Source organism: Hordeum vulgare, chromosome 2H (genome assembly GCF_904849725.1).
Source record: "Hordeum vulgare subsp. vulgare chromosome 2H, MorexV3_pseudomolecules_assembly, whole genome shotgun sequence".
NCBI lineage: Eukaryota > Viridiplantae > Streptophyta > Magnoliopsida > Poales > Poaceae > Hordeum > Hordeum vulgare.
The window spans coordinates 609,907,791-609,930,589 of record NC_058519.1 but is presented as its reverse complement, the minus strand read 5'-3'; the positions used below and the strand labels follow the sequence as shown (position 1 = coordinate 609,930,589).

Below are 22,799 nucleotides of genomic sequence, written 5' to 3'. Positions count from 1 at the left end.
ACCAAGCTGGGCGTGGCAACAGTGGAGACGGACGTACTGGCAACCCATGATGAATCTCGCAAGACGACGTTGGACGTACTACACGTGTCCTGCGTCGGCCTTACGCGAGATCTTCATTGGCTGGCTGGCGGGTCCCATAGCCAGATGGGACCTCGCCGCCGGCGGGCCCCTCCAGCGACAAGACAAGACCACTGTGGACCCCCTCACTGCTCTCCGATGGCGCCGAAGAAGTCGCCGAAGGGCAAGTCGAGCTTCTTCGGCGTGAGGGAGAAGCCCTCCGGTAACTGGGGAATGGAGTTCTCCGATGCCGGGAGGCGTTGGTGGATCGGCACGTACCCCTTCGCCCACGAGGCCGTGCGTGCCTACGACGTGGCGGTGTGGCATGCCGAGAGGCCTCGGGAGCACCTCAACTTTCCACAGATCGAGAGTCGGGTGGAAGCGGAGATGCTTGTGTTGCAGGGCATCAAGATGAAGGAGATCACGACGAAGAAGCCGTCGGTTGTCGTCAATGTCGGCGAGACCGACGAGGAGGCGATGGCGATGTTTGCTCGGGAGCATCCGGAGTACGTCCAGGCCGAGCTGGAGCACTACTGGAAGTGTGAGGCGGAGCAGAAGAAGAAGGAGGACGAGGCCGGTCCCTCGACGGTGATCCCCATCGAGTCCTCTTCCGAGGAGGACTGGGCAGACTTCGAGGAGGAGGAGGAGGAGGGGTGCGACGACCCGGAGAAGGAGGAGTTCTGGGAGCAGTTCCACAGCTCCGACGATGAGGAGTAGTTTATCTAGTAGTTTGGAGTAGTAGTTGAAGTTCATGTATGAAACTATGTTGAATTTGATGTTTGAACTACGTTGAATGTACTAGTAGTTGAGTGCGGTGTTTTGGCTCTCGGGTGCATCTGCACCCGGGCCGACGGAAAAAATCAAAACAAATACAAAAAAAATTCAAAAAAATCCAAATTTTTTGTATGTGGTAGATGATTAGATGCGCGAGGCCCGCTCCAGTTTTGAGTTCATTTGGGGATCTGAGGCGCTCTCAGCAAAAAAGACAAAATCTGGGTCTGTGAAAAAGGTTCACTGTTTACAATTTTTTTGACCCAATTTGTCTTTTTTGCTGAGAGATGCTCGAATGTCCAAATGATGTGAAATTTGGAGCGAACCTTGCGCATCAAATTGTCTACTACTCAAAAAAATTTGGATTTTTTTAAAGTTTTTTAGTATTTCTTTTTATTATTTTCGTCAGCGGGAGCATCTGAGCCCGTGCTCAGAAGCGAATTATCCCTAGTAGTTTGTCGTTTTAAGAAATTTTACATCTTTATTTTGAACCATCTATTAGAGTTGCTTTTTTGGACCATCAATTTAAACTATCTGTTGAAGTTAAGCTTTTTTCGAAGCTCCAAAACACATTTTTTTAACGGTTCAAATTTTACATCTTTTGTTTTGGACCGTCAAATTTTAAACCATCTATTGAGATGCTCTTAATCAAATTTAGGGATGTGCCGGAGTTGCTATTAGTTCAGAGGGTCGCTGAGAAGTGCGAGTCCGACCGCACCGCGACCGAAATAGATCCAGCGCTCGCTGCTGCTCGTCTCTGTCTTCTTGGCCGGGAAGAAAGGAAGGGAAAGGAAGCGGCGGAGACCAGGCGATGGCGGCGCCGCTGGAGTTCCTGGAGGCGCAGGGCTCGACCCGGCCGGAGCTGGCGGAGTGGTACGCCGCCCTCGCCGATCTCTACCAGCGGAAGCTCTGGCACCAGCTCACCCTCAAGCTCGACCAGTTCCTCGCCCTCGCCGTCGTCCAGGTCCGGTTGACTCGATCCGCCCCTCCCTATCCCCCCTCCCGGTAGTTGGTATCATGGACCGCGGTTTGATCTGTTTTTAGGGTTGAAGGAGACGCCCTTTAGGCTCCATGTTAGGCGAGGCGCCCCTGATCTCCGGGGAAAATATTGCCGCCCTGATTGGGAGTACCTAGTTGTTGAGAGTTGATACCAGTGGGGCTGGCTCCCTTTGGGGCCGAAGGTAGCTGATAAACTCGCTGCTGCCAAGTTGCCAACACTGTCCCTTAGGGTGTCCTGCACAAAACTGACTGGCTTGCTTCAGTTCAGAGCAGCATCTTAATTCACGGATCGCCTGATGAAGATACTGTGCATTTTACTCATGTATTACAAATGTCATGAGTTGTATACTGAAGGATGTCCCAAGTACCTGCATGTTTTTTGTTCAATTTGTTATCACAAAAATCTCAAGAGATATAATCATAAGTTTTTATTGTTGTCTACTATAGTAATATGTCACATATGTTAAGATGTACATGTATCATATTCTCTGTTCTGAAATTTTCACCATTCCTGAAATACTTGCATTATTCTGATCAGCCGCTTGGTTGCTTTATCGAGATATTGCTTTCATGTCATGGGGCTTATCACCTCCGGGTGACCTTTTCTTTCTGTACAGGCGGGCGATGCTCTGATTCAGCTTTATACTCATTTCATCTCTGATTTTGAGAGCAAGATCAATCTTCTTAAATTTGCTCACTTCGCGGTAGTAGTTTCACGCCAGTACTCAGATAAAGATGCCGGTATAAGCTATCTTGAGGGCGTAATTTCGAAGCTGCATGATACCAAGGAATCACGGATTGAAGAGCCCGTTCTGTATGTGAAGATGCAGATTGCAAGTTTTCTTCTTGAGAAAGGGAATCAAAAGGAGTGTAAGAAACTGGTAGACGAGGGGAAAACCACATTGGATAGTATGGACGATGTTGATCCTTCAGTACATTCGACCTATTATTGGTTATGTTCTCAGTACCATAAAGTGTGTCAAGACTATTCTGAATTTTATAAAAATGCTCTTCTCTATCTTGCATACACAACAGTGGAGTCACTTTCAGAACCATTCAAACAGGTATTGTTGCTTACCTGCACTTTTGGCATGAAAAGCTGGAATGACGGTTGCTGTTTCTGATTTCCATTTACTACCTGCAGAACCTGGCGTTTGACCTCTCACTTGCTGCTTTATTGGGTGACAACATATACAACTTTGGGGAGTTGCTTGCCCATCCAATTGTATGTCGTTACTTTATAATTTATATGGGCCTTTCATTTTTGCTCTCTGGTTGCATTTTACTACTTACTAGTGATACCCGTGGCTACCCTTGTAAAGAGCTAACGATAGGCTTAGTGATACTTGAATTGTTGAGTGACACATTCTTGTATAATTATTATTGATTGTCCATTCTGCTTGCAAGATATAGAACAATACGCCTTGAATTAAAGCCAATACCGCAAAAAACAGCATGCTATCAAATCAATAGTCGGTGTATTACTAATTTATTATGACCAGCTAGATTACATGATGTTTGAAATCAATCTAGTCGTTATCTTATCTTTGCATATTGTTTTCATAACATGATGTTTGAAATCCACCTAGTTGTTTTGATAACATGATGTTTGAAATCAACTAGATTTATTATGACCAAAGGAACAATATGGCAGAGATAAGAAAACAAGTAGATTGATTTCAAACATCATGTAATCCAGCTGGTCATTCTTAATAGTTGTTTTCTTATCTTTGCCATATTGTTCCTTTGATAAGAGTAGTTTTTTCCATTAGAATATAGCTGTTGAATTTAAAGCTGGGATTTTTTTTCCGGGAAAACGCAATGGACCTTTGCGTTTCATTTCATTGAAAAGAGAGATAGTTGTGAAATTACAGTGTTAAAACAAAGTAGTGATTAAATTATAATTACTTTATGTGATTCATTTTCTTCATTAAAGTTTCAAAGATGATGGTGACATTACAATTGGTGGTGTTCGCTGTGGAAATTTTGGCTGAATTGGCCTCAGGCTACAGATTTAGTGTCATTTTTTTCCTTCTGATTTTGAATTACGAACTCTGCATGATTTTGCTGCATCAGCATGCACCTATAATCCCTCTTGCTGATACCATGCAGATCCATAGCCTTGTGGGAACATCGGTGGAGTGGATTTATCATATATTGCAAGCGTTCAACTCTGGCAATCTAGCATCCTACCAGGAACTCTGCAAAGTTCACGCCACCGCTTTGAGTGCGCAGCCTGCTTTGGTACAGAAGGAAAGGGAACTTCTTGAAAAGATCAATGTCCTTTGCTTGATGGAAATCATTTTCAGGTAACTCATGCGTGGTACAACTCAAGCTAAGATGCTGATCGATGTTACCCGTCCTCAACTATTCAGTGGTAAGCTTTGTTCCCTAACTGTTTTATCCATTGCAGTCGAGCATCTCAAGACCGCACAATCCCATTGAGCACTATAGCTGAACAGACCAGACTCTCAGTTGAAGATGTGGAGTATCTACTAATGAAGAGCCTCTCTGTAATTCCCACACTCCCTTCTGTATAGCAGGTCTAATGTCACTTGCTTATAGAAGTGGGATGATGACACCGTTGCTTTTAAAATTGCAGGCTCATCTTATTGAAGGCATAATTGATGGGGTCGACGGGACTGTCCATGTTTCGTGGGCGCAACCGAGGGTCCTTGGAATTGACCAGGTGAAGTCCCTGCGTGACCGGCTGGACACCTGGGTCGGGAAGGTGCACACCACTTTGCTATCTGTCGAAGCCGAGACGCCCGACCTGGTAGCTTCTTGATGTTCTTTGGTCCCCTGTTGAACGGTGTCTGTGACCTTACACAAAGCCAACGTGGAATTTGAAATTTGATTTTGATTCTTAGGCTGCAACCTTGCAAAACCTAGAAAGATTTGTAAACATGATGATCAGTCTTGTTTTGTTTGGACGTGGAACTTCACTGCATGTGCAATTGCAATGTCTCTTTCATGGCGCTACAAATTTACTTTTACTCCCTCCGTCCCATCATATAAGATCGCTTGCAAGCACCAGAGTGGACTGAAAACAAGCATCTGTTACGAGGATATCTGACTACTGTTGCGTAGAAAGCCTCTATCATCAACTGCAGCAGTAACATTATTGCTGTAACAAATAAATCACCGAGACTGCAGAACACACGAAGGAATGCAGCAAACAAAGCACCGAGACTCCAGTCCATAAGACACAACACCGGGGCGCCGCAACACGACCGGAAGCAGTTGTCGACCCTGCACCGCCGAACTCCTCGAAACGTTGAACTCCCGGTCTTAGGGGGTGTTTGTTTACCTGGACTTTTTGGTGTAGAGACTAAAAAGTCTTTTTTAGTCCCATCTAAACAAAACAGGACTAAAAGTGGGCATTTGAAACTAAAGAAATAAGTCCCTAAGGGAGAGTCTTTTTTGGGATTTTTTTAGCTCACGAGCTTGCCGCACTTGGTTCTACTCAAGAGGCTGAATGTGTGGTTTGATTGGACTATGTCCCCGAATCTGTAAGGTCTGTCTTGGCCAGTGAGTTCACTATGCCTGTTTAATGGAATAATGGAGTTCCTAGGCAACAAAAAAGTCCCTAAGGGAGAGTCTTTTTTGAGATTTTTTAAGACTTTTTCCAACAATGCCCCTGCTTTTAGCATGTCATTTAATAACCTCCCGTTAGTAGGGGTAACATGATCTTTTAGCATTTTATTTAATAACCATCTAGACCATGTTTAATCCCTAGAATCAATAGGTAGGGAGTAGGGACTTTTAATTGGGACTAAAAAAAGTCCTATGACTTTTTAAACAAACAAGGCCTTAGTACCTGCTCGTTGTACCACAAACAACCACTCTTCTTCCGTTGACGCCCCTGCATGTGCAGAGTCACGTGATGGAGAGGTACAACATGGGGCAACCGAACATGACGCCAAGCCGGACTGAGATCCAGTGCCTTAAACAGAGCAAAGGCACCGATCATGGTTAGGGTTTCTATTGCAAAGGAAAGTAGGGGGGCAACCACTCCAGTGGCGGCTAGGGTTTACATGTGTGCCTCTTCCGATTCGATGTGAAGTCTTTATAAAGAGAGAACGTTTGTTAAATGTAAAAGTAGCTAGACAACGACATGATCAAACACAGTAAAGCGCACACTATAGTGATTCAATCATAGCCGACGGATGGAGATCGGATGATGCCCACACGATGGCTTAAGTGGTTCTGTGTACCGCTTCGTGACTGCCTTCTAGCCATGTGATGAAGATCTGACGATCAATGGTAGTTGTCAGATGATAAACATGTACTCCCCCCGTTTCATAATGTAATGCATATAGATTTTTAGGAAAGTCAAACTTTACAAACTTTGACCAAGTTTATAGAGAAAACTATTTATATCTACAATACCAAATATATACAATATGATAGTACGTCTTGTGATGTACTCCCTCCGTTCCTTAATATAAGACCTTTTAGAGATTTCACTATAGACTAGATACGGAGTAAAATGAGTGAATCTACATCCTAAAATATGACTACATACATCCGTATGTAGTGCATAGTAGAATATCTAAAAGGTCTTATATTTAGGAACGGAGGGAGTATTTAAGAATATGTATTTCTTTTTTACAAACTTGATTAAAGCCTATATTATTTGACTTCTTTAAAAATCTATATGCATTACATCGTGAAACGGAGGAAGTACTAAATAAGAACAGAGCAGGGAAGAGGGTGACAATGCATTGTGGACAAGCCATCGCCATTCGGGAGCGGGGGAGGGCCGCGCATTGAGACAGTTATAGGCATATATGTTTGGGCACCACTAGGCATCAGACAACTGATGCTTTACATCTATCAGACTAGTCGTTGGCCATCGGATTAAAAGCAGGAGGCACCTCCCATTTACTAACTTAGGCCCACAAAAGATTAGTTGTAGTTGCTAATTGAGTGCTTTCCTAACTGCTCCCGTAACCCACGCCCTACATGATTAGCTCCATCCGTATTTTCGTTCTTCCTTCCTAGAACATTGTTTTCTTGTTGGATGCTTCCTTAAATCACGCTAGCTTATCAGATTTTTGCACCTGTGCGACGAAAGCATGAAAATAGGTCTGTTCGGAAACATGTTCCTAACTTCTATGGTATAATAAACCCTGTAAATGATGCTTCGATTCTTGGTGATAAATCCCCAAAGTACGACCTGGTTGTTTCTCTTCCATAACACATATGGCAACAGGAGCATGGGAATATTCCTATCATAATCACACTACTGACTAGATGTGTTTCCCATCAAAGTTAGATTCAATTACTAGTTCATATTTTTTAATTCCAATTCAAGCTAAAACAAATTTGATTCTAATTTACGTAAAAAAAAGTTTGCTTCCAGTTTAGTGCTTCCATCTATGAGACCTTCCAGGATTGATACTTTGTTTTCTTCACCCGATTTATTTGTCAGATATGTGCTTCCATAAATTCAATATTTTTCTTCAACAATAGCCTAGTTTCGATCTTACAGGAAATATGTGTCCATTATAAATGTTCACTTTGTATCCCAATGAAGCAAGAATTCGTTTCCGGCGAGAAAATTTGCTTCCACTGAAAGTTAAATTTGTATCTACGGGAACAATTAAATTTGTTTCAAATGAAACATAAAATGGTTTCCACGGTAGCAACTAGATTGTTTCCAAATGAACAAAAGTTTACTTATAAAGAAAAAGGAATCTGCTCCCATCCCCATAAAAATCTAATACAATTAGAACAGAACAAATTAATCTCATGCAATGTACATGTCTAAGATACTAAGATGGCTAGGAAGCCAGGGTATTGTCTTGGCCTGCAGCTGCATGATAGGCAATGTGTAGGCGAAGGATAGCCTAATGAGTAGTGAGGAGAGTAACATCCTCAAGGGCAGCCTTAGTCGCAGTCTCCACCCATGTCTGGACCACCTCGTTCACTGTCTTCAGATCGACACTATCAACATCATGAGGGGAGGTTACCGTGTTTTTGAGAAACTAGTGATACATGGTGGGCATTGTTTGGTGCAAAGCATCTGCACAACACGAAGTTACAATTTGATGTATCATGACATACATGATAGGTAGTGGAAGCATTAGAAATTGAGATAAGGAGAAAATTATATGTTGTAGGTAACATATTCATAACATGAAAGTAGGAAGCATGGCTTACACAAAGCAATGAGTCGATCTTTCACAACATACATAGGGCTTTCGTTAAATTTGAAGGGTGCCAAAAAACACAAAAAGGTAGAAGCATGAACTATAGAAGCAAACTACCTAGACCAAAGAAATATGTGTAACATAATATGGATGTGTGTGGAATATTACAATGGTGATAAAATGACAACAACACTTTAAAAAAATAGAATGACGTATGGAAGCATTCTTACTAGACAAAAGAAGCATATGGAGTATAGTTTGGAAGCCCCAAAAGTAGTAAAGACCTAAGACAACATCTTTCAACCTGCATGCCACATAACGCTTCAGTATACACTATGGTATGGAATTCTTCATGATCCCGGATTAGTTGAAAACATAAGTGAAAGCATGTTAAAACAACAACTAAAAAATATTGAATTGAAGCATTGCATATAGGGCCCAGAAGCATGTGTGTATAGCAATTTAGATGCTACGTAACTAAGAAAGCACAAAAAAAGTAGTTAGGAACAGATCTGGACTTGGATGGAAGCATGAAAATTTGAAATCAGACCCAAAACTAATATTACCCGAGAAGATTGGGAAATCATATTCATTTGACCTACATAAGAAATTAACCAGAATTCGTAGATGAAATAGTGATATATGCACAACAATTGTAACACAGAAATTGTGGTATTGTTTTTGGTTCCGAAATTCACCAAGCTTCGGATCAATCCTGTCGATGATCCATTTTAGGAGTCCCTCGGGAGTTGAGAATTTGCTAACATCTAGGAGATTGCCCCATTTTTTGGTACAAATGAGTTATGTCCTTGTCGAGGGAGACCAGATCGTGTAACCGGCCAGCCGCATATCGACTCTGGAGCATAAACGACTGTTGTTCTTTTTTGTCATTCTTGGCCACCTGAGAAAACATGGGATGTGATGGGTGTTAGCATTTCCGTATGATGAATTAGGCATGGAAGCAATACAGTACAAAATAACGAACTATATTTGTTCATGTCAGGAGCACACAAAATGACCACAAGATAATACGGCGCATGACACCGACATTAGTAAGCTTGCTGCCATTATGAGGATGCATCTCCTGGTGGTATTGGCATGGAAGCATTTTTCTAAACGACCGAATCAGAAAGGAATCAGTTTAGAAGCATCTGTGTGTGATGCAATTTAAGATGAAGCATGGTTCAATTGTACTCTTTAGTGAAAGCATGGAATGTTGAAAATGGAATACATAACAAATTTGCCGCCAATGTGTGCATACATATGCTTGCGTGCTCTGTATACAGAAAGCATTGTAGGAGGTATTGGAAATAGGAATAGCACAGATTGAAAGCACGGGTAACACAACTGAATATTCAAAACAATGCTAGGCCACGAATGAACATAAGAAACAATAATAATTAGTCTGCTGAATGAATTAGACATCAAATTTCTGTTGCAAAGATGAGAAAATCACAAATCCGGGACAATGCACAAAGTGCACATACCTTTGATTTGGGGGGTGGGAAGCTCCAAATAGTGGCAGCCGGTGCATCCCTGATGCACCGGATTCAATCGAACCGGGGGGGGGGGGGTCGCTGCCAACGGGGTAGTAGATGCGAGGGGGAACGAGCTGGTGTTGCGGGGCTTGTCGAGTATGCCGGTGAGGCCGATGTGCGCGGACGCTCCGGAGGCCAGTGAGGTCGCGTCGGTGGCCGGTGAGGGGTGCGGCGTTGGCTGGTGGCGACGGTAATCAACGGCGGCCACACATGGATCTGAGGAGCGCTTGCTGCCGACGAGGAGGGCGAGGTGGGAAGCAGATCTCAGGGCCTCGGGCAAGGCAAGGGCGGTGGAAAGCAACGTTTAATGCAGATGGGTGTACATCAAGAGATTATTAAGAGGGGAATACGCGACGCGGGTCGAGCGCTTCCCTTTTTTCAATCACGAATGAAATCTGGAACGTCAAAATTTTACTGAATCGTCGGGTATTCAGGGGTCTGACGATGACGATGGCGTCCCTTCAGAGTATAGGTACTTAGCGTTTACCTATATGTTTTCAGAATTTATTTTTTGAGGGAAGTTTTTCGGGCACATGTTTTTTCTTTTTGAGCTGGCATATATGTTTCTCTTCTCGACACGATTCGAGTCGGGGGTTTTCTGTCCGGCAACGGGTTCTAGTCGGACTTGGACCTTCAAACTTGTCCGGTCTTTTCCGTTTCCGTTTCTAACCCGATAGACGCGACCCGGTAGCCCACGCGGAGTCCCCCCTTCAAGGCTTCAACCCGCCGCCGCCCACCCCTGTCCGGTTCCAGTTTCTACTCACGCCGCGGCCGCGCCTGCGCCTCTCACCTCGACTCTTCGCCGAGAATCCCGACGAGCGAGAGAGGGAGGCAGAGCTCAGTACCTACCTTCCAAGCCGAACCCCGACGAGCCATCCACTCCAGCTCACATCCAGGTAAAACCATCCGTTCCCCATTGCCCCCCGGCCCCCTTCCTCCCCGTGCATCTCCATCGCTTTTTATTAGGGTTCCTCGATCGATTGACTGACTGACCGACCGAGCGTGCCATTCCTGGGGCGAGGCTCCGGCCCCTCCGCCCGCGCCCGTGGGTTTCCGCGGGTTTTGCGCGCTGCGGGGTCTCGGGGCGCCTGCGTGTGCTGAGCTCTTCTACTGCTGAGCACTGACCAGTAGTGCTGATTTGCGCTAGATGCGATTTAGTTAGGGTTCGCGAGTTGGGCGGGTCTCGGCTTTGCCTGGCTGCTTCGTCCATCGTGTATGCTTGACCAGGGGACCGTCTGTCTTTCGTGCTTTGCCAGGACAATGCCTCGCAAGGTCGTCTCCGGGCCCGACTACGACGATGACTACGCCGACTACGAGGATTATGAGGACGACTATGATGATGATTATGACGAGACCGGGCACGCCGACGTTAAGCCGCCTGTGAAGGAAAAAGGTACCACACCGTTTGTTTATCGGCTTCACTGTCACTTCTAACTAGGAAGTAATTGCAGTTGCTTTATACATCTGCAGTTGCCATATCGTATCCGATCAAATCAGCAATTGCAGCATTTTTTTTAAGTTGTTTGGCGAGTACTGTTGTATGCTTGTGATGTTCATGTACATGCTGGTTTCCGTTATGCTTGCTACCGCATTTATAGTCTCAGTATATGACCGACGGAAATACCACATACTCTATATAAAGCTCCCCAGCACCATTGTTGAACAAATTGGGATGACGACAAAGCTTATCATTAATGATTCCATCCTCTTCCATTGATTTCTACTGCCTATTTAGCCCATCTGTCAATGTTAAATGCATGCGCACATGTCCGTTTGCCCCATGGATACGCATGTGAAATCATGTCTTATTACTTTTGAAATATCCATCTTCTTCTGGAAGGCATTGTTGTCTATAATATGATTTTTTTGACTGGGGAAAGTCAAATAGTTTCGTTCATCCAGTCTAGCAGTCAAAACTTACTCACAAAATACTCTGAAATTAAAATGTTAAAACTCAAAACTTAGCAGGTTGTCGGTTGGAATTAGCCATTTTTTCACTTGTTGAATGTTGGCGTGTATCCATCATACAATTTCAATCATTCTAAGCTTCTAAAATACTTCTTATGGCCATACACCTTTGGATGCTTTTGCACCTTTAGGTGGAATATATGTAGTTTTTTTATGCATTACTCTGTTACTCTGTTGATTAGTTTATAAGTGCCTGCAGTTTGTTCCCTTGGTCTCATATTATGTTGCCACACTCTTGTATAGAATCATTGAAGAATTCCTCGAATGCAGTGCCTGTGCTTTGGAAGTGCTCGATGTGCACATTTGATAATCATGAAACTATGGTATACTGTGAGATGTGTGGGGTTTTCCGGGAATCTTTCGTCAAATCTGGCAAGGATGGTTCGATCAAAGGTATTTGGGTCTCACACATCTCTGAACACTTCTGATTATTGGCATATACACAAAGGATTTTAATTTAATCTTATATGCTCTTGCTGCAAGTAGTAGATTCTGTCAATGGAATATCAAACAATTCTGGGACATCCGCACTGTCAAACTCCGATTCTACCAAGATGCCAGCGAAGACTTCTACTACAAACTTTGACGGTGATTCTGAGAGAAAGTATGCTAGCACATCCCACGATAAAGGTATTATTGGTAAATATTGAAATTGGCTTTGTGAATTTATGTTTATGTTTAACTAAGAGCCTTGCTCTTTTGTGCCTTCAAGTTTATCCTTCATTATGAACCCAATAGATATGAAAAGAGGAAAGAGAGAAAAATGCTAATTCGGCATCTCACAGTATAACCAGTCTGCTTATGTTTTGTGTTGAAAACATGGCGATCTTTTATTCTCTATGCACAGATATTTCAATATTCTGGTTCACTTGTGAACTCTTTACTTCCTTTGCAGTTCAGTATAAGCACAGTCCCTTCCAATAAGTTTCTTTGGTAATATGTTTAGCAGCATGAAACATGGCTTTGATCTTTTATTCTCTATGCACCGATATTTTAATATTCTGGTTTGCTTGTGAACTCTTTACTTCCTTTGCAGTTCAGTATAAGCACAGTCCCTTCCAATAAGTTCCTTTAGTAATATTTTTAGCAGCATTGGACCATTTATAAATAAAGTTTGGATGCGAAGCACTGTTTACATCATACATATTAAAAGTGGTTCAATGGCTGGATACCTTGTTGTTGGAAGTCAATAACTTGTTGACATCCCTTCTGAATCAAGTTAGTTCTATTGTTAAGGGTGAATTGATGAACTAAGGTTGCAGTGTTGTGCATACTATTACCCATTGTGTACTCTGTTCTTTCTTTGCTGTCAGCGTTGTTTTTTGCATTCCTTAATTATTAATTATTTGTGTCTCAACAGTCAATTCCGCACAGTTGGCATCTGTCGGTAGCTCATCAAGCACTGGAAAAAAGAAACAACCCATAATCTCTGACAAAGATGTGCCTGTCGAGAGGACACCTCAATTGATTGCTGATCATTTTCAGCTAAAGGAGGACCAGGGTAGTAGGGTTAGCTGTTCTGCTCAGAATAAGGGTTCCATGGAGACACTTTCTTCTGACATAAGCGAGTTAAGTATCGAAAGGCATAATGTAAATGTTGCACCACCTTACTTACCTGAAGAGTATAAGCCTGAGGGGTGGATGCTGGCTGATCAGGAGTCCGGGGTGCTGAGCCAACTAAACCTTGCAATAGTATGTTACTACTCATCTTTTGCTGTGACTTGTAAATATAGAATCTACTCTTTTCACATTTTCTCTTCTAAAAGTGATTTTGCTTTATCTAAAGATGTACTTGTCTCTAAACAATTTCGTTAGGTGGGTCATGTTGATTCTGGCAAGTCAACACTCTCTGGGAGATTGCTACACCTATTAGGGAAGATATCAAAAAGAGATATGCACAAAAATGAGAAGGAAGCTAAGGAAAAAGTAAGTTACTGCTGCCTTTGTGTGAATCCTCCACTTCATTTTGGCGCACGAATCTGACAGTTTGTGTGCTGTCATTCGTTTATCCAGGGAAAGGGGTCATTTGCTTATGCATGGGCCATGGATGAGAGTACTGAAGAAAGAGCCAGAGGTGTCACAATGACAGTGGCTGTCGCCTATTTGGAGACCAAGAAATACCGTGTAGTTTTGCTTGACTCTCCTGGCCACAAAGATTTCGTGCCAAATATGATATCTGGTGCGACACAGGCTGATGCAGCTATTCTTGTGGTTGATGCATCAACTGGTTCTTTTGAATCTGGTATGGATGGGGACGGAGGGAAAAATGTTGGGCAAACAAAGGAGCATGCTCAGCTTATTAGAAGCTTTGGTGTTGAGCAACTTATTGTTGCAGTCAACAAGATGGATGCTATTGGGTACTCAAAAGATAGGTTGGAGTTCATCAAGGTACAACTTGGTAGTTTTTTGCGGTCATGCAACTTCCGAGATTCAGCTGTTACCTGGATTCCTCTTAGTGCTGTAGAGAACCAGAATTTGATTAAATCTCCTTCAGATGCTCGTTTTACCTCCTGGTAAGCTCTGTTTCAAGTGGATTTTGTTTATTTTAGAATTACCACTTTAGGGTGAGTTTCTCCAGTGCAGTTGATGTTGGAACCTCTCTCTAGTTAAATGTTTGGTTTTACGTGCCAATTTTGAGAATATTGATCTGTGGACACATACTCCCATATAATTCTTTTTAGAGATTCCAAAATATAGACTACATACGGAGCAAAATGATTGAATCTACATTCTAAAATATATGTATATACATTCGTATGTACTCCCTCCGTCCCAAAATAAGTGACTCAAAAATGACTCAACTTTGCACTAACTTTAGTACAAAGTTGAGTCATTTTTGAGTCACTTATTTTGGGACGGAGGGAGTGGTTCTTATTGAAATCTCTAAAAAGACTTATATTTAGAAACGGAGGGAGTATAATCTTAGCAAAATCTCGTGTTTCTCAATTGAATTTTGAATGGACATCCTTTCAGGTATCAAGGGTTGTGTCTCTTGGATGCCATAGATTCCTTGCAGCTTCCTTCTCGGGATGTTTCAAAGCCCCTCATTCTTCCTATATGCGATGTTATCAAATCTCAGTCGACAGGACAACTGGCAGCTTTTGGAAAATTAGAAACTGGCGCTATTCGAAATGGTTCAAAGGTAGATTCCTCACAAACTTTTCTCTTCAGAAGCTACCATTATTCCTGTATTGCATTGAGACCCGTTGCAACACTGAGGGTAGATTAATTCAATTATATTTAGATCATGATCTTGCTAGTAACATGCCAATCTTTCAGCAATAACATGATGTGAGAATTTGTCATGGCAAAATTGTGTTCGATCCTTCTTTGCTTGATTACTTAGTTGAATGATTTTGTGCTACAATGATCTTGACAATATTTCCCTGGCAATAGCTTTATGACTATAGGGCCAACTATTGATCTTACTTTCCCTCAATAAATAGTTTGGGTTGGATAAACAATCCTTAATGGAAACATGTGGGTGCAATTATATTTCTCCTGACTGCTTGGATCTTTTCCTTGTACAGGTCTTGGTCTTACCTTGTGAGCAAGTGGCGACAGTGAAAACCATTGAACGAGACTCTAGTTCATGCAGCACAGCGAGAGCTGGTGACAATGTAGCGGTTATTTTACAGGGAATTGATGGTAATCGAATAATACCTGGCGGGATTCTTTGTCACCCTGGTTTCCCGGTGCCTGTAGCCAACTACTTGGAGCTTAAGATTCGGGTGCTGGACATCACCATTCCAATTCTTGTTGGTTATCAGGTAAAAGACATGTCATGTCACCAAAGCCATGTTTGATTAGCTTCTTTTCCAGTGTAATCATATGAATGCTATTGACCTAGGTGGAGTTTCACATACATCATGTGAAGGAAGCTGCAAGAGTAACAAAAATCGTGGCGTTGCTTGACAAGACAGGCAAGCCAAGTAAAACAGCACCGCGGTTTCTTAAATCAAAGCAGAATGCTGTTGTGCAGGTAATCAACGAATACTGATCCTCGTGAACGGCTAGCTTTTGTGAAGTTATATACCTTTGTGAATGTTGTGGAAACTGTTTGCATTCTTGTAACATTCTTGCTTTTTGTCAGGTTACACTAGATCAAGCGGTCTGTGTTGAGGAATTCTCAAAATGCCGAGCTCTTGGAAGGGCATTCTTGAGGTCGTCTGGAAGCACGATCGCTGTTGGTATAGTGACTAAGATAATGAGGCAGGACCAGCACTAGATGACCCGTTCCGCCCAAAGACTGGACCGAGTTGTTGCCTTGCGAAATCAGTACCTATTAGCAATTGACTCACTACCAATTGGTGCTGTAATACCGGCCGATCAAAAAGCATGGCGCTGGCAAGTTTTGTTCTCTGTTTGCTTGTCGCCATTGCTGTTGTGCATTAGTGTTGAGTTATGCCTTGTAAAAATAGTCACACCTGTGAATGACTTACATACATTGAACGCTGAGTTAGTTTTAATTAAGCTGGGGAACACAGTAACTTTTATTTTGGCAGAAAGCAGTTTGTTACTACATTTCTGAATGGATAATGTGAGACACTTAATCTGTGCTCTTTTTTTTTAAAAAAAAAGGTAGAATCGATCGATCGATGGAACATGATAATTGGGCCTCGGCCCTGCAGCAATACTGGGCTCTACCGTGGTTAAAACTGGGAGTCCTTTTAGCGGTAGCTCCTATTTAACGCATTTTGCGTCAAATAGGCACCTGACGCAAGCAGTGAACCCACACTAGGCCAGCCCATGGTGTAGTGATTGCGTTGTGCTGGGCCAGCCCATCTTTGGCCCGCTCTCAACAGGGCCGGCCCAGCTTATTTGTTTGTTTCAAAGAAATCTAATAATTGTTTTTCTGTTTCTTTCAAATTCTGGAACATTTTTTCAAATTTCAGAACATTATTTTGAAAAATCCGAAACATTTTGATAAAAAATTTAGAACATTTTTTCAAATGCTGAAACTTTTTTAAAATTCTGGAACATTTTTCAAATTCCGCATTTTCCAAATTCTGGAATATTTTTTAAAATTCCGAAACATTTTTTTAAATCCTGGAACATTTTTTCAAATTCCGAAACATTTTTTGAAAATCCAAAACTTTTTTGAAATAGCAACAAAAAAAAAGAAACAAAAAACAATAAAGAAAAAAGAAAACGAAAAAAAGAAAAACCGGTTTAGGGAATCTTCTAGAAAGTTCACAAAACAAAAAAAAAGCTCGGAAAAGTCTAGAATGTTCCCAAAACCGGTCCGGCAATGCTCGAAGTGGGTCGGCCCATACGCGTCCCTTGCGTCCATCCCCCCTGTGCGAAGCCTGGGCAATTCGCCGCAACGAGCGGTGAATAGGATTTTCCCTTGTTTACTGTACCCTCTCATAAATATGGGCCGTCTATTCTAGAAATCCAAGGGCTGTGATGGATTTATACCGCTCAATTTGGGGCCGTCCCATCGTCAACAGTATCGGTGGAACGACAGCTCCACGTGCAGCAGTTGTAACACCACAAAAATCGGGTTATCAATTTTTGTGCTGTTATTCCTTCCTAGCTTTTCTCTCTCAAATTTTTTCCTCTAAAATTTGGCAAATGACCAGGTGAATCCAGTCTACCCTCAACCTCTCAGTGCCTTTCCCATGTCCTTGTGCCAGCTTGCCCTTGTTGAGTAAACCCCGAACCTCTTTCAAACCCTAGCTTCGAAATATTGGAACTGGGAATCCTGCCTTTGTGTTTGCAAAGGAGCCATCATTTCCCTTGCTCTATTGATCCTCAAAACATTTCCAGAGATCATTCTTCCCTCATAAATCCTAGATGTGCAAAAATATTGCCAAGTTATATGCAATATTTCTCCTCTAGAATTAATTCCTATTTCTGCCTTTCTGAGGAATTAAATCCAAAAAAATATCTATCCATCTCCCAAGGTCATGAAAACTTGTGGAGATATTCTTTGTGATCATTGATACGTCCATTTTGCATCATGCTTTTATGTTGATATTTATCGCTTTATGGGCTGTTATTACACTTCACGGTACAATACTTATGTCTTTTCTCTTTTATTTTGCAAGGTTTACATGAAGAGGGAGAATGCCGTCAGCTGGAATTTTGGCCTAAAAAATGAGCAAGTTTGAGATACCTATTCCGCGCAACTCCAAAAGCCGTGAAAATCAATGAGGATTTATTTTGGAATTTATAAAAAATACTAGGTCGAAGAAGTAGCAGAGGGGAGCCAGCAGGAGGCCACAAACCTGCTAGGCGCGGCCTACCCCCCTGGTCGCGCCTAGGGAGCTTGTGGGCTCCCAGTTGGCCCTCTGGCCCCCTCTTTTGCTATAAGGAGGGTTTCGTTCCGGAAAAAATCAGGAGGAGGCTTTCGGAAGGATTCGCCGCCGCCACGAGGCGGAACTTGAGCAGAACCAATCTAGAGCTCCGACAAGGCCGTCCCGCCGGAGAAACTTCCCTCCCGGAGGGGGAAATCATCGCCATCGTCATCACCAACACTCCTCTCATCGGAGGGGACTCATCACCATCAACATCTTCATCAGCACCATCTCATCTCCAAACCCTAGTTCATCTCTTGTAACCAATCTCCGTCTCGCGACTCCGATTGGTACATGTAAGGTTGCTAATAGTGTTAATTACTCTTTGTAGTCGATGCTAGTTGCATTACTTGGTGGAAGATTATATGTTCAGACCCTTGATGCTATTCAATACCTCCCTGGTCATGAATATTATTATGCTTTGTGAGTAGTTACTTTTGTTCGTGAGGACATGGGATAAGTCATGCTATAAGTAGTCATGTGAATTTGGTATTCGTTCGATATTTTGATGTCTTGTATGTTGTTTTTCCTCTAGTGGTGTTATGTGAACGTCGACTACATATAACACTTCACCATTATTTGGTCCTAGAGGAAGGCATTGGGAAGTAGTAAGTAGATGATGGGTTGCTAGAGTGACAGAAGCTTAAACCTAGTTTATGCGTTGCTTCGTAAGGGGCTGATTTGGATCCACTAGTTTAATGCTATGGTTAGACTTTGTCTTAATTCTTCTTTCGTAGTTGTGGATGCTTGCGAGAGGGGTTAATTATAAGTGGGAGGTTTGTCTAAGTAAGGGCAGCACCCAAGCGCCGGTCCACCCACATATCAAACTATCAAAGTAGCGAACGCGAATCATATGAACATGATGAAAACTAGCTTGACAGAAATTCCCATGTGTCCTAGGGAGCGTTTTACCTCCTATAAGAGTTTGTCCAGGCTTGTCCCTTGCTACAAAAGGGATTGGGCCACTTTGTTGCACCTTTGTTGCTATTGTTACTTGCTACTTGCTACGAATCATCTTATCACACAACTTTCTGTTACCGATAATTTCAGTGCTTGCAGAGAATACCTTGCTGAAAACCACTTGTCAGATCCTTCTGCTCCTCGTTGGGTTCGACACTCTTACTTATCAAAAGGACTACGATAGATCCCCTATACTTGTGGGTCATCAAGACTCTTTTCTAGTGCCGTTTCCGGGGAGTGAAGCGCCTTTGGTAAGTGGAATTTGGTAAGGAAACATTTATATAGTGTGCTGAAATTTATTGTCACTTGTCACTATGGAAACTAATCCTTTGAGGAGCTTGTTCGGGGTATCTTCACCTAGAACGGAAGCACAAGGAGTTGCTCCTCAACCTGCTGCACCTACTGAAAATATTTGCTATGAATTTCCTTCGGGTATGCTTGAGAAACTGTTGGCTAATCCTTTTACAGGAGATGAAACATCACATCCCGACTTGCATCTAATCAATGTAGATGAAGTTTGTGGTTTATTTAAGCTTGCAGGTTTGCCCGAGGATGAGGTCAAGAAGAAGGTCTTTCCCTTATCTTTGAGGGATAAGGCATTGACATGGTATAGGCTATGTGATGATACTGGATCATGGAACTACAACTGGTTGAAATTGGAATTTCATCAAAAGTTTTATCCTATGCATTTATAATTTTTGGCCTCGTGACAGAGAAAGCATCGCTCAAGCTTGTGGGAGGCTTAAATCAATGTTATATTCATGCCCCAACCATGAGCTCTCGAGGGAAATTATCATTCAGAACTTCTATGCTCGGCTTTCTCATGATGATCGCACCATGCTTGACACTTCTTGTACCGGTTCTTTTATGAAGAGAGATATTGACTTCAAATGGAATTTATTGGAAAGAATTAAACGCAATCTGAAGATTGGGAGTTTGATGAAGGTAAGGAGTCAGGTATGAATTTCAAGTTTGATTGCGTTAAATCCTTTGTTGAAACAAATACTTTTTGTGATTTTAGCGCTAAATATGGACTTGACTTTGAGATAGTAGCTTCATGGTGTGAATCATTTGCTGCTCATTTTGATCTCCCTAAAGAGAAGTGGTTTAAATATCATCCTCCCTTAGAAGTCAATGTAGTTAAACCCAATCCAGTTGAAGAGAAAGTCATCGCTTATAATGATCCTGTTGTTCCCAGTGCTTACATTGAGAAACCACCTTTCCCTGTTAGGATAAAGGATCATTCTAAAGCTTCAACTGTGATACGTAGGGGCTACATTAGAACACCTACACCCCCTGAGCAAATTAGAGTTGAACCTAGTATTGCTATTATCAAAGATCTCCTGTCCGACGATGTTGAGGGACATGATATTCACTTCTGTGAAGATGCTGCTAGAATTGCTAAACCTCATGCTAGAGACAAACATAGGTCTGTTGTTGGCACGCCTGTTGTTTCTGTTAAGATAGGAGATCATTGTTATCATGGTTTATGTGACGTGGGTGCTAGTGTTAGTGCAATATCTCAATCCTTATATGATGAAATTAAAGACGAGATTGCACCTGTTGAGATGGAACCTATTGATGTCACTATTCAACTTGCCAATAGAGATACTATCCGCCCTTTGGGAATTGTTAGGGATGTTGAAGTCTTGTGTGGTAAAACGAAGTATCCTGCTTATTTTCTCGTTCTTGCTACCACACAAGATAGCTTTTGTCCCATCATATTTGGCAGACCTTTCCTCAATACTGTCAATGCTCATATTGATTGTGAGAAGCAAACTGTCACTGTTGGCTTTGAAGGTGTGTCACATGAGTTCAATTTCTCCAAGTTTGGTAAACAACCTCATGACAAAGAGTTTCCTAGTAAGGATGAAATTGTTGCCCTAGCTTCTATTGATGTGCCTCCTACTGATCCTTTAGAGCAATACTTGCTTGAGCATGAAAATGTTATGCATATGGATGAAAGGGATGAGATAGATAGAGTTATCTTTGAACAATATCCTATCATTAAGAATAATTTGCCTGTTGAACTGCTTGGAGATCCACCCCCACCAAAGGGTGATCCTGTGTTCGAGCTTAAGCAGTTGCCTGATACTCTTATGTATGCTTATCTTGATGAAAAAGAGATATGTCCTGTTATAATTAGTGCTAGCCTTTCAGAGCATGAAGAAAAGAAGTTATTAAAAACTCCGAGGAAGCACCGTGCTGTTATTGGATATACTCTTGACGATCTTAAGGGCATTAGTCCCACTCTATGCCAGCACAAGATTAAAACTGATCCTGATTCCAAACCAGTTGCTGATCATCAACGGAGATTAAATCCTAAGATGAAAGAGGTAGTAAGAAAAGAAATACTAAATCTCCTGGAAGCATGCATTATCTATCCTGTTGCTCATAGTGATTGGGCGAGTCCGGTGCATTGCGTCCCTAAGAAGGGAGGTATTACCGTTGTCCCTAATGACAAGGATGAATTGATCCCACAGAGGATTATTACTGGTTATAGGATGGTGATCGATTTTAGGAAATTGAATAAAGCCACTAGGAAAGATCATTACCCTTTGCCTTTTATCAACCAAATGCTAGAAAGACTGTCTAAACACACACACTTCTGCTTTCTAGATGGTTATTCTGGTTTCTCCCAAATACCAGTCGCACAATCTGATCAGGAGATAACCACTTTCACCTGCCCTTTCGGTACCTTTGATTACAGACGTATGCCTTTTGGCTTATGTAATGCACCTGCTACCTTTCAAAGATGTATGATGGCTATATTCTCTGACTTTTGTGAAAAGATTGTTGAGGTTTTCATGGATGACTTCTCCGTTTACGGGTCTTCTTTTGATGACTGCCTCAGCAACCTTGATCGAGTCTTGCAGAGATGTAAAGATACCAACCTTGTCTTGAATTGGGAAAATTGCCACTTTATAGTTAATGAAGGCATCGTCTTAGGACATAAAATTTCTGAAAGAGGTATTGAAGTCGATAAGGCTAAGGTTGATGCGATCGAGAAAATGCCATGCCCCACAGATATCAAAGGTATAATAAGTTTCCTTGGTCATGTTGGTTTCTACAGAAGGTTCATTAAGGACTTTTCTAAGATTTCTAGGCCTCTTACCAATCTCTTGCAAAAAGATATTCCTTTTGTTTTTGACGATGATTGTGAGGAAGCCTTCGAAATACTTAAAAAGGCCTTGATAACTGCGCCTATTGTTCAACAACCTGATTGGAACTTACCTTTTGAAATCATGTGTGATGCTAGTGATTATGTTGTTGGCGCTGTCCTAGGACAAAGAGTTGATAAGAAGTTGAATGTTATTCACTATGCTAGTAAAACTCTAGACAGTGCCCAATGGAACTATGCTACTACTGAAAAGGAATTTTTAGCAGTCATGTTTGCATGTGAAAAGTTCAGGTCTTACATTGTTGATTCCAAAGTCACTATTCACACTGATCACGCTGCTATTAAGTACCTCATGGAAAATAAAGATGCTAAACCTAGACTTATCAGATGGGTTCTCTTGCTACAAGAATTTGATTTGCATGTTGTCGATAGGAAGGGTGCTGAGAACCCCGTAGCAGATAACTTGTCTAGGTTGGAGAATGTTCTTGATGACCCACAACCTATTGATGATAGTTTTCCTAATGAGCAACTGAATGTCATTAATACTTCACGGAGTGCACCGTGGTATGCTGATTATGCAAATTATATCGTTGCCAAATATATACCACATAGTTTCACATACCAGCAAAAGAAGAAATTCTTCTTTGATTTGAGACATTACTTTTGGGATGATCCTCACCTTTATAAGGAAGGAGTAGATGGTGTTATTAGACGTTGTGTACCTGAGCATGAACAGGGACAAATCCTACAGAAGTGTCACTCCGAGGCTTACGGAGGACACCATGCGGGAGATAGAACTGCACACAAGGTATTGCAATCAGGTTTCTATTGGCCCATTCTCTTCAAGGATGCCCGTAAGTTTGTCTTGTCTTGTGACGAATGTCAAAGAATAGGTAATATCGGTAAACGTCAGGAAATGCCTATG

At 42.1% G+C, this 22,799-nt stretch overlaps 3 protein-coding genes across 4 annotated transcripts; all 3 read left to right on the top strand.

The window, feature by feature from the left end:
• The first annotated feature begins 216 nt into the window (after positions 1 to 216).
• Positions 217 to 774, top strand: LOC123430777 (dehydration-responsive element-binding protein 2A-like). The gene has a single exon (XM_045114616.1). It carries the CDS (start codon positions 217 to 219, stop codon positions 772 to 774), a length of 558 nt encoding a protein of 185 aa, XP_044970551.1.
• Positions 775 to 1,516: 742 nt separating this feature from the next.
• LOC123427774 (26S proteasome non-ATPase regulatory subunit 13 homolog B-like) lies at positions 1,517 to 4,809 on the top strand. Its single transcript, XM_045111889.1, has 6 exons — positions 1,517 to 1,792; positions 2,445 to 2,891; positions 2,972 to 3,052; positions 3,940 to 4,136; positions 4,241 to 4,340; positions 4,430 to 4,809. Exons 1-6 carry the CDS (start codon positions 1,640 to 1,642, stop codon positions 4,613 to 4,615), a joined length of 1,164 nt encoding a protein of 387 aa, XP_044967824.1. The 5' UTR covers positions 1,517 to 1,639; the 3' UTR covers positions 4,616 to 4,809.
• Positions 4,810 to 10,243: 5,434 nt separating this feature from the next.
• On the top strand, positions 10,244 to 15,999 carry LOC123427772 (HBS1-like protein). 2 transcript variants are annotated; one of them, XM_045111888.1, is made up of 11 exons: positions 10,244 to 10,419; positions 10,780 to 10,916; positions 11,762 to 11,884; positions 11,978 to 12,121; positions 12,852 to 13,183; positions 13,307 to 13,417; positions 13,505 to 14,004; positions 14,465 to 14,633; positions 15,022 to 15,261; positions 15,342 to 15,473; positions 15,585 to 15,999. In XM_045111888.1, the coding sequence occupies exons 2-11, from the start codon at positions 10,784 to 10,786 to the stop codon at positions 15,717 to 15,719; spliced, it is 2,019 nt and encodes a 672-aa protein (XP_044967823.1). In that variant the 5' UTR covers positions 10,244 to 10,419; positions 10,780 to 10,783; the 3' UTR covers positions 15,720 to 15,999. The 2 variants fall into 2 exon arrangements, with proteins under 2 accessions (XP_044967823.1, XP_044967822.1); XM_045111887.1 differs by having other exon boundaries at positions 11,735 to 11,884.
• Positions 16,000 to 22,799: the final 6,800 nt, after the last annotated feature.

What these genes read in the sequence shown, in the direction of transcription:
- LOC123430777 (XM_045114616.1), top strand. Translation starts at nt 217, where the DNA reads ATGGCGCCGAAGAAGTCGCCGAAGGGCAAGTCGAGCTTCTTCGGCGTG.
- LOC123427772 (XM_045111887.1), top strand. Translation starts at nt 10,784, where the DNA reads ATGCCTCGCAAGGTCGTCTCCGGGCCCGACTACGACGATGACTACGCC. An exon ending in GCCAACTAAACCTTGCAATA is followed by an intron (nt 13,184 to 13,306) that starts GTATGTTACTAC and finishes CAATTTCGTTAG; the next exon opens with GTGGGTCATGTTGATTCTGG. An exon ending in GATGCTCGTTTTACCTCCTG is followed by an intron (nt 14,005 to 14,464) that starts GTAAGCTCTGTT and finishes ACATCCTTTCAG; the next exon opens with GTATCAAGGGTTGTGTCTCT.
- LOC123427774 (XM_045111889.1), top strand. Translation starts at nt 1,640, where the DNA reads ATGGCGGCGCCGCTGGAGTTCCTGGAGGCGCAGGGCTCGACCCGGCCG. An exon ending in TCGCCCTCGCCGTCGTCCAG is followed by an intron (nt 1,793 to 2,444) that starts GTCCGGTTGACT and finishes CTTTCTGTACAG; the next exon opens with GCGGGCGATGCTCTGATTCA. An exon ending in AGTTGCTTGCCCATCCAATT is followed by an intron (nt 3,053 to 3,939) that starts GTATGTCGTTAC and finishes GATACCATGCAG; the next exon opens with ATCCATAGCCTTGTGGGAAC.